The sequence below is a fragment of the Cimex lectularius genome, unplaced genomic scaffold, assembly GCF_000648675.2.
Source record: "Cimex lectularius strain Harlan isolate CLEC.00 unplaced genomic scaffold, Clec_2.1 scaffold287, whole genome shotgun sequence".
Classification (NCBI taxonomy): domain Eukaryota; kingdom Metazoa; phylum Arthropoda; class Insecta; order Hemiptera; family Cimicidae; genus Cimex; species Cimex lectularius.
In genome coordinates, this window is record NW_019392990.1 from 47,058 (window position 1) to 56,317 (window position 9,260).

Sequence of the window (9,260 nt, forward strand, 5' to 3'; positions counted from 1 at the left end):
TCGTGACACTAACTTTTTTATTTCAACCAAGACCTTACATGAAAAGATTAATTAATTAAAAGATGTTATTTGGTCAATTGGACCATGAAATATAATGGAAATAATAATAAAAAAGAAAATCCCTTTTGATTGAGATGAGACTTAGGTATAAATCAACAGTTTAAAGTCGGATTTTTTTTTTTTAAATAAGGAATTTCACAAAAATAAACAAATAAGAAAATATAGCATCATGTTGTATATTTAAATAAACGTAAAATGATGTAATCAATTTTCAAGATTGCACAATGTGTGTAAAATCGATTGAGAAAAAGTATGCTTAAACATAGTTTAAAAACAAAATAATCCGTCTAGTTGTTAAAGATTTTTCAATAAATTTAGTCCTTCATCTATAAAACCCATGGATGGTGGGTGGATGTGTGGGAGGTGGGTGTGTAGTCCAATACTGGGTCTGGTCAGTGTATCCAGTTTGAGGTGGATATTGTGGTGGAGCTGTGGGATAATAGCCAGGGGCTGTGGCGGTATAAGTAGAAGGTACGTAGCCACCAGCACCATAAGCTCCAGCAGCATTTCCGTTTGGAGGTGGCGGAGGTGGAGGTGCAGCGGATGCTGCAGCAGGATTTGGCACTGTTGTCTGAAAAATATGTCTTGATATAAGTAAATTATGACTTATATTTAGAATTAACAATAAACTCACAGGGTGGTAGTGATTTATCGTTTGAAGTGGCTGTTCCTGCTGAATCGGCACTGTTATGAGATTCGATCTGGGTTGATTCCTATACTGCATTGGACTTTGCTCGCTCTGAAAATATAATCAATAATAATTCAAAATATGATAATTTATTATAATGAAACATACCCTAGGGTCATTCTGAGAAGTAGCTTGAGGGATTTTCCTAGACGGTAGTTGGGTAGGAACCAACGGGGAAACTTTAGACGTCCCTGGGTCTTCACCGACTGCATGCCGATGATTTATGTGTGCCTGAAGATCTCTTTGTGATAAATACGTCCTTCTACATCCGCTATTACCATAACGAGTCCCTCCATGCGTACACATAAAAACTGTGCCTAAACCCGTTTGCTCCACCCGAGTAACAGGTTCTAAACACCTTGGGCATACTTTTTCCTCTTCTCTTCCACAAGAGAGACAGAATACATGTTTGCATGGAATCTAGATTAAAATTCATGATTATTACTAATACGTGTGTATTTGTTTATTAACTACCATTCTTCCATAACTGAGGATCGGTTTCGAACACTTATCACAGCAATGAATCATTGGGTTTAGAACTTTTTCGCCAATCAGAGACACCCGGTGATCCCATCTCAGGCGCAGCATAGGTTCAGGAGGGCCCCGGTTGAGCGTAGTGAATGTTGGTGCTTCCAACTGAGAGATATCAGCTTCCATATCAACTGAAAGAAATAAACAGTTTTAAACGTATTAACATTCATGCATAAGTACATTTTAAAAGTTTAACTAAAAAACACTATATAAAAAAAAAGAAAATTTGTTTTAGCAGACCACATAAAATATCTAATTTTAAATTAATCAAAAAACAAAAAAATGGGGTGAAACAAATCTTCAAAAGCAAACAATCTCTAGGCCATAAAAATCCTCTACTTATTAAAATTATCATAACCAAAATATATTAATGAAAGCATTACTTACATGAGAAATTCTTAAAAATTAACATTTTGAAAAGTAGTAGTAACAAACGATTGAATCTATACAAGGAACCAACACTATATTATTTTATTCAAGAAATTATGTTTCAATTAAATGTAGTGTTAAATTGTATATATTTTCAGTTCACACAGTTTAGTTTTATGTTACTTTAATACTTCAAATATTAATAATCAGCTGTTCACTGCTTGTAGGATGTCCAGGTACTAAATATTGAAAGTAACCCTTAAAAGCACTGCAGTTAAGAGGCAAATCATCCCAATAAACTCTTTAAAAAACTACTTATGCCTTAATTTTAAAAATTCCAAAAGGAATATTGAATGTGTGTTTTTATCCGAATAGTCAATTTAAGTGAAAATTATTTAATTAATTAATAGAACTGCATAAACTCACTCTTAGGAGGAAAATTTTCATCATGGGTTTCAACCATCAGCTCTGCTTGAACCTCATCTTCATCACTTTCTATTACCTAATCAAATCAATAAATAGTAAATAAGTTCATATTTAGAATAAGATAATTATATTTTCAGTAGCTATCTACAGTTGATAGAAATTTTAAATATAACAATGAATGTTTATTATCTTTTTTATTTAAAATATTTACAACGTAAATATATTATAAATGAGTGATGGAATGAAAATAAATAAGAGAATAAAATAAAATTAAAAACAATATACTTTAACGTTCTTTTTCGCCCTTCCTCTTGTCATTCCTCCTCTTCTTCCACGAGTTCCTCTAGCCCGTCCACGGCCACGGCCTCTCATCTTCTTGCTTATATGTCACTTTCAATCTAAAAGTAAAATTAAAAAACTTCATAGAGTAGAGTCTTTCAAGAATAAAATAAGAGGATTAGAGAAAGAAAGAAGATAAATGCCTCATCTTTTTTAATTTCTATTAAAGAATTTGTAAGTAAATAAAACACTTGAGTCCTTTGTAAAGAGGGTAAGAGATTTTATTTTGAATTTTCCTCCTTGTTGCCAATGGAGAAACCTGAAATTTAGTTGTTTCTGATCATTTTGACCTGCATATAATTGCTGGGTTTATCTTCATTTCATTCTGTTTTTCCCCCTGTAATTTCTAGTTTCTTTGAGTAAAATAAAAATTATTTTAGCCCTAACCATCCATATTGTGAGATTTCCTCTTTGTGTCTGCGAGGTTGTTAACCTTTAGTTAGGTCATATACAGTCTGCCTATCCTTGCTGGTTCAGCCTGTCAGAAGTGTTTCTGTATTTTTGTCATTTTATGTGATTTTTTGTTTATGTGTTTAAAAAACTCAGACTCAGCATGGAAGATGACAAGAAGCCAAAGCAATTCATCATCCCACAGGCCATGAGGAAATATCTCAACTGAGAAAAAAAGTTTAAATTTTCCTGTAAATCTATTGGTAGAAAATTAACCGAGAATTGTAGTAATATAAAAGATATGCATAAATATTGATCTGAATTGGTTTTCCTCATATCTTTACTCCATCCATCTCTACTTTTTACACTACCAAATTTTACAACTTCTATAGTACTACAAAACTGATGAATTAAAAAAACTGTACGACCCAGCACTGTTCTGGATAATGGTAAAATGTTCAAATTTCAGATTTCAGTCCAAAATATACAAGTACAAAATAATATTGTATAGTACACTAGTATATTAAATTTAAAATTAAAACAGAAATTACAGGAGCCATATTTTTCCATTATCAGGAAACTTTATGTATGAACAAAAGACATCAACATAAAATTAATAAACTTTGAATTGACTTGGACAAGAAAAAATTAATTCAACCCCAAACATTCTGCCTGGATTTACTAGAAATAATAAAAGAAAATACATCCTTCAGTATTTGGTGTCATTCTGGTGGATCTCTTTACTATTGGGTTGTCCGGAAAATAATGCAGGATTTTGGTATTAAACAAAAAAAAAGAAACTAGTTACTTTAAAGCAATGTTCTTTAATCAAAATAATTTCCCATACNTTCATACAAATGAGTAATCCTGTAAACGTAAACAGAATATTTTATATAGATTTTTTTTAATGAAAACTTAAAATCCTGCATTATTTTCCGGACAACCCGATATTTCTTCTAAATGGCTTATTGCGTATCAAGTTCTGAGCAAAGAAGAACAATATACCAATTCTTGCTGTTTGTTACAGCCAGTGTGTAAACAACTGAAATAAATAAATAAAATTTTTGAATTAAGTGGAACATTGACCTATGGAAATATATAATTTCCATTGATTTAAAATTATAATGGATCTATAATATGTTTTTGTAAGATTATGAATGGCCAGTTATGACAGTTAATACTATAGTAGAACTAGACATTATTTGATACAAATAAATAAAAAGATTTAGTAACATTTGTCTGGGTTAGATGTTAGTAAAATTGCAAGCGGACGTATTAAAAGTTAATTAGTAGCGATAAACAAAAATTTGGAACAGCACTGTAAATAAAAATTATAAATCAATTTGAAACAAAGTTCAATCCAAGACAATAAAAGTTTAAAGGTCAAAATTCATCATTTTTTTAATGTTTGAATTAAAATATGCAATTTCAAAGAGACCCATTTATAAACATCATTGTATATTTGATATAAAAAAGTGTTTTAGTTAACACATCTTAATGAGTTTTATCACTTCCTTGGCACAATCACAGAAATTCAGTTTCATCCAGTTTCTATAAAAATGTAAAAACTAAAATGGTTAATATATATTTGTACACACACACGCACGCACGCACGCACATGCACACACGCACGCACGCACACGCACATTTTTAAAACAAAATCTTTCTGAAGGATGAATTCAAAGGGAGAGTAAAAAAACATGAAGAAACTTCTGTTGGCTATAGCCACTGGATTATTGGATAAATGTGTTAAAAATAGAATAGAAAGACAACTAGAGAAAAGGCTGAAGTTTAATTGAAACAAAAAGATCCAAGCCTTATTCCAAGTTAAATAAAAATTATCCTCCTTAAAAAAAGCATAATTTAAAATGCTAATGGATATCCTAGTGGGGATTGGCTTGTCAACTAAGTACAAATAAAAAAGATAGGCAAAGATGAGAAAGAAGATATCAATTCTATCAAACATTACGTGCAAGTTCAAGCGCTTTTTCCTTGTGGATTAATGCAATACATAACATCTTTCAAGCACTATGTTTTAACTAGAAAAACTAACATTTTCAGGAAATGTATAACTTTGCCACTTCCATGTCAGCTTTCCATTATCATAAAATATTTGCTACTTCTAAAACATTAAATTAAAATATTAATCTATATGTTTTTAGTTTGTCCTAGTAAACCACAGTGATATTTAAATCAACTTATAATTTTTAAGTAAAGTGTGGTTGAGATGCCACACTTTACATAAAAATTATAAATAAATTTAAATAATTACTTTGGTTAATTAGGACCAACTAAAAACATATAGATTAATATAATAATTACTGTAGTACCTAAACTTTGTTAACAGCTTCTTACAGCCAATTCAATCTGATAACGAAATTTGAATATTTGCCAAAAAAGAGGCATTAGAGCACCGGCGTATCAAGTCGAAGTTTGTGGGTTCGAGCTCCACTCGTGACACTAATTTTTCATCTCTACTACTCTTTGCTTAAAAATTATAAATCAAATTACATTAAAATAAATAAATACATAAGTAATAATTCAAACAGGAAAGCTTTTTGTAAACAAAACTTTCAAAACCCTCAAATGCAAATACAAAAACCCTCAGATATAAGTTTATATAGATTCTTTAAAAGAGCCAAAGAAGTTAATTGCCATTTTCAATGTAAAAAAATGATATGGTCAACCGATAAGAAGCTTGAGTTCAAAAATCATGTAAATCCTAATGGTCCATTAAGACCTAGTTGAGAAAACCCTTCACTTTTTTATGAACTGATTGTTATGGCATTACTGACTGAGAGAAAGAAAAGCTTGGATATTTAAAAAAACACCCTGGATTTAAGAAAAGCCAAACAAGTTCTGTTTTCTACAAGACCCAAGAAATATTGACCTCTGTAAAGAAGCAGGATTTGAAAAATCCAAGTAGTTATTATCCAAAAAAATTACCAATATGAAAATAAATAAAATAATATATACTAAAGCTGAGTTAAAAAATATTAATCCTCGTAAAAAAAAGTAACAATACAGAGATAAATGTAAAACTATTCTCCAATTAAAGGAAAGAGCTAAAACTGTAATAGTTTTTTTTTCTGATTTATGATGGTATGGCGTCGAGGAATAATTCTGTTTTTCGTTTGTGTACACAGTGGAGCGACACACAAACAAAAAAACAGAATTAAACTGTAATAGGGTTTGTTTTTAATAAAAAGTAATTTTATTGTTACCAACAATGATAATTTGGGCTAAAACAGTATGGTTTATGTTATCAAATTCTAAGGCAAATAAAAACAAATTAAACTTTTCTAAAGAAACGGGATTTGAAAATCTAGTTAAAATCTTATAGGCCTTGTACAATCAATCAAGTTAAGTTTAAATAATGCGTAAAGGTGAGAGGGAATGCTTTTTTTTTGTACAAAGGAAGCAAATTCTTATTGTATGAATAATGTCTGGGATACATTAGTTGTTTCCAAGATATGAAAAATTAAAAAACTGCTGATTATTATTCTTTACTCAAAAATAAAATTTAAACAAAGAAGCCATTTTCAGTTAACACATTGAAGGTAAGTTCTACAACATCCTTGAGCGTCTCATTATCTCATAAAATGTTCTACTAAATCTCAAATGGAAAGGGGTTAACAAGAAAACCTCAAATAATAGAAAAACAATAAATTTAAGAGTCCATATTTAAATCTATATCAATACAAATAGATATATGGACATCTAAATTAATTATCATATAAGAAATACCAGATGAAAAATGAGAAAAATGAGGCGTTTTTACAAATAAAATTTGTGGTTTACTCAATTTTTATAAAACTGATTTGAAAAATTTCTGGGTATTGTCCACCAAAATTAAAGAAAGAGAAAAAAGTTATATTAAAAAAAAAGATATTTGTTGCATTTATGTGTATTATAACACCCAACAAAAACCTAATTTTGTTAAGATGTACAGTTTAATATTGTAACATTAAGCCATATAAGCTTTCTAATTAAAGTAGATATATATTGTACAAGTGGAATTGTGACTTTTCCTCTTGGGATCTGCTGGGTGATGAATCTGTAATTTTTGATCATTTTGGCTGCTACAGCAAAACTGTGAAGATAGCCCAACAAAAAAATGATCACTAATGAACAAACTACACCTTCATCACCTGGCAGACTGCAAGAGGAACTCTCACAATTCATTATTAAATTATTGGCAATATCATTAAGCTAAAAAAACCAAAGAAAGTTCTGTTAAAAATTTTGTTTAAAAGATATTTTTCACATTTATGTGCATTATAACCCCTCAAAAACCTAATTTTAGTAACATTTACAGTTCAATATTCCAACTTTCAAACAAAATAAGCTTTCTAATTAAAGAAAATATATAATGTACAAGTGTTATTTTGAGATTTTCTATTGGGGTCTGCTGGGTGATGAATATGTAACTACACCTTTTTGATCATTTCGGTCAGCCAGACCAAACCCTCGAAGATAGCTAAGACAAAAATGATCAGAAACGACCAAACTACACATCATCACCCAACAGGCCAAAGAGGAAATCTCACAATTTATTGTTAAACATTACGTTAAAAAAGCCAAACAAACATCTTTTTGTTGTACATATTTGTCACATTTATGTACAATATAACACCCCATAAAAATATTTACAGTTCAATATTGCAACTTTATTCAATATTATAACTGAAAGCTCCCAATTTATTAATAAATTATTGGTGACATCATTATTTATTAAACAAACAATTAAAGGCCTGTATGTTTTAAATATTTGTTTCATTTATTTCTTATGTGTATTATAACACTCCTCAAAAACCTAAGTGTATTAACATTTACAGTTCTGTATTGCAACTTTAAGCAAGCCAGCCAAAAAAGCTTTCTAGAAAAAATATAATGCCCAAATGAATTGTGAGATTTCCTCTTGGGGTCTGCTGGGTGATTAATCTGTAGTTTAGTCATTACAAATCATTTTGGTCTGGCAGACTGGCATGCAGATAAACCAAAGGTGTGTTTTAGATATTTGTCGCATTTATGTCTAATATAACCTTCCTTCTTTTTCCCACAAAATCGCCTTTTAAAATTGTAAATCAATACAATAGTAAATAAAGTTAGTTGTTAATTTGCAAAAATAAAAACAGCACATCATTTTAATAGTTTAAAAACATAATTTTACTAGCATTTACAGAGAACAAGGTCTGTACCCAGACAGCCAAAACCCCAAGTGCTTTATAGTGAGTCATAAGTTCTACTGTGAACATATGTGTGCAGAGTTGAGCTTATTGGTTGTATAAATCAATCAATTAATCAATTTACTGTCCAATATTATAACTTTAAACCCAATACGCTTTCTAATTAAAGAAAATAATTATTATACAAGTGGATTAAAAAAAAAAAATGAAATTCTTAGGCTTTAATAGTCATGGTGAAAAAACGATTAACACACTGTCACATATGTAAATGTTTAATTAATAATTAGATTTTTAATGAAATATTTATAACCAACTGATTATTGTTATTAACTAATAGTGATTAATGAGAAGGTACAGTATTCATAAGTTTTTATTATATTTCGAGATTAGCATTAACAATTGATTGTTAGAATCCTCTTTTCTTCTACAAATCAGACGTCGTTCGTTATAATTTTCACGAAAATAAAATAAAATTCGCCCTGGAAAAGTTGAAAGCTCTGGAATAACAAAGTGCAATTTGAACCATACAAAAAGACAGTATACATGTAAATATAACAATTGTACGAATATCGTTGGGAAATCTTATTCTTGCTTACCGTTCGAGGTTGGGACACTTATTTTTGGCCTGTTTACGGAAGAAGTCAAAAATGTTCTCAACTTCCAGCCTCTGGAAAAATGAGAGGAGAGTAATTTTTTGACACTTCTTTTCCTCAAGGGAAGCGATCAATGAAACCTCCTCCTCGGACGAAGCGCTAATCGCTAATCGGTTGAAAGCTTAACTACAAACTGCGGGATCAAATATATCACCTTTACACATTTTTTCTCCACCTTACTTGAATGCATGGGGTTGGAGTGGAAACATACTTTGAATACAAATAGTCGAATAAACTTAACATTTCTATTTTGTGGACATCATTGTATAAATTCATTTTCACATCTTACATTGTATAATCCAAACAATTTTTGTAAATCCCAGGGCCTGAAGATGATCTAACTAAAGATCGAAGCGTTGGCACAATAAAGAAAATGTTTTTCTACACCTACATCACCCAAGAACGCATATCACGATCTCCAAATAATAATGTAGTACCCATAAGGGTCTCTGACAGCCAGGCAGCACTTAGGGACCTAGCGTCATGCGAGGCGAAGGCAAAGAGTGTTTGGAACTGCATGGAGGTCCTGACGGAAGTCAGTGACACTAATGACCTGACTCTGGCATGCGTCCCTAGAAATTCGGAGCATGGAGGCCAAAAAGGGGGCTAACATGG

At 30.7% G+C, this 9,260-nt stretch overlaps 1 protein-coding gene across 3 annotated transcripts; it reads right to left on the reverse strand.

The window, feature by feature from the left end:
* Positions 1 to 216: 216 nt before the first annotated feature.
* On the reverse strand, positions 217 to 8,719 carry LOC106670326 (E3 ubiquitin-protein ligase Hakai). 3 transcript variants are annotated; one of them, XM_014400535.2, is made up of 8 exons: positions 8,589 to 8,719; positions 2,801 to 2,891; positions 2,360 to 2,472; positions 2,075 to 2,150; positions 1,223 to 1,410; positions 857 to 1,168; positions 695 to 799; positions 217 to 631 (listed from the first exon to the last, which is right to left on the reverse strand). In XM_014400535.2, exons 3-8 carry the CDS (start codon positions 2,444 to 2,446, stop codon positions 383 to 385), a joined length of 1,017 nt encoding a protein of 338 aa, XP_014256021.1. In that variant the 5' UTR covers positions 2,447 to 2,472; positions 2,801 to 2,891; positions 8,589 to 8,719; the 3' UTR covers positions 217 to 382. The 3 variants fall into 3 exon arrangements, with proteins under 3 accessions (XP_014256021.1, XP_014256020.1, XP_014256022.1); XM_014400534.2 differs by lacking the exon at positions 2,801 to 2,891; XM_014400536.2 differs by lacking the exons at positions 2,075 to 2,150; positions 2,360 to 2,472; positions 2,801 to 2,891; positions 8,589 to 8,719 and adding an exon at positions 1,667 to 1,838.
* Positions 8,720 to 9,260: the final 541 nt, after the last annotated feature.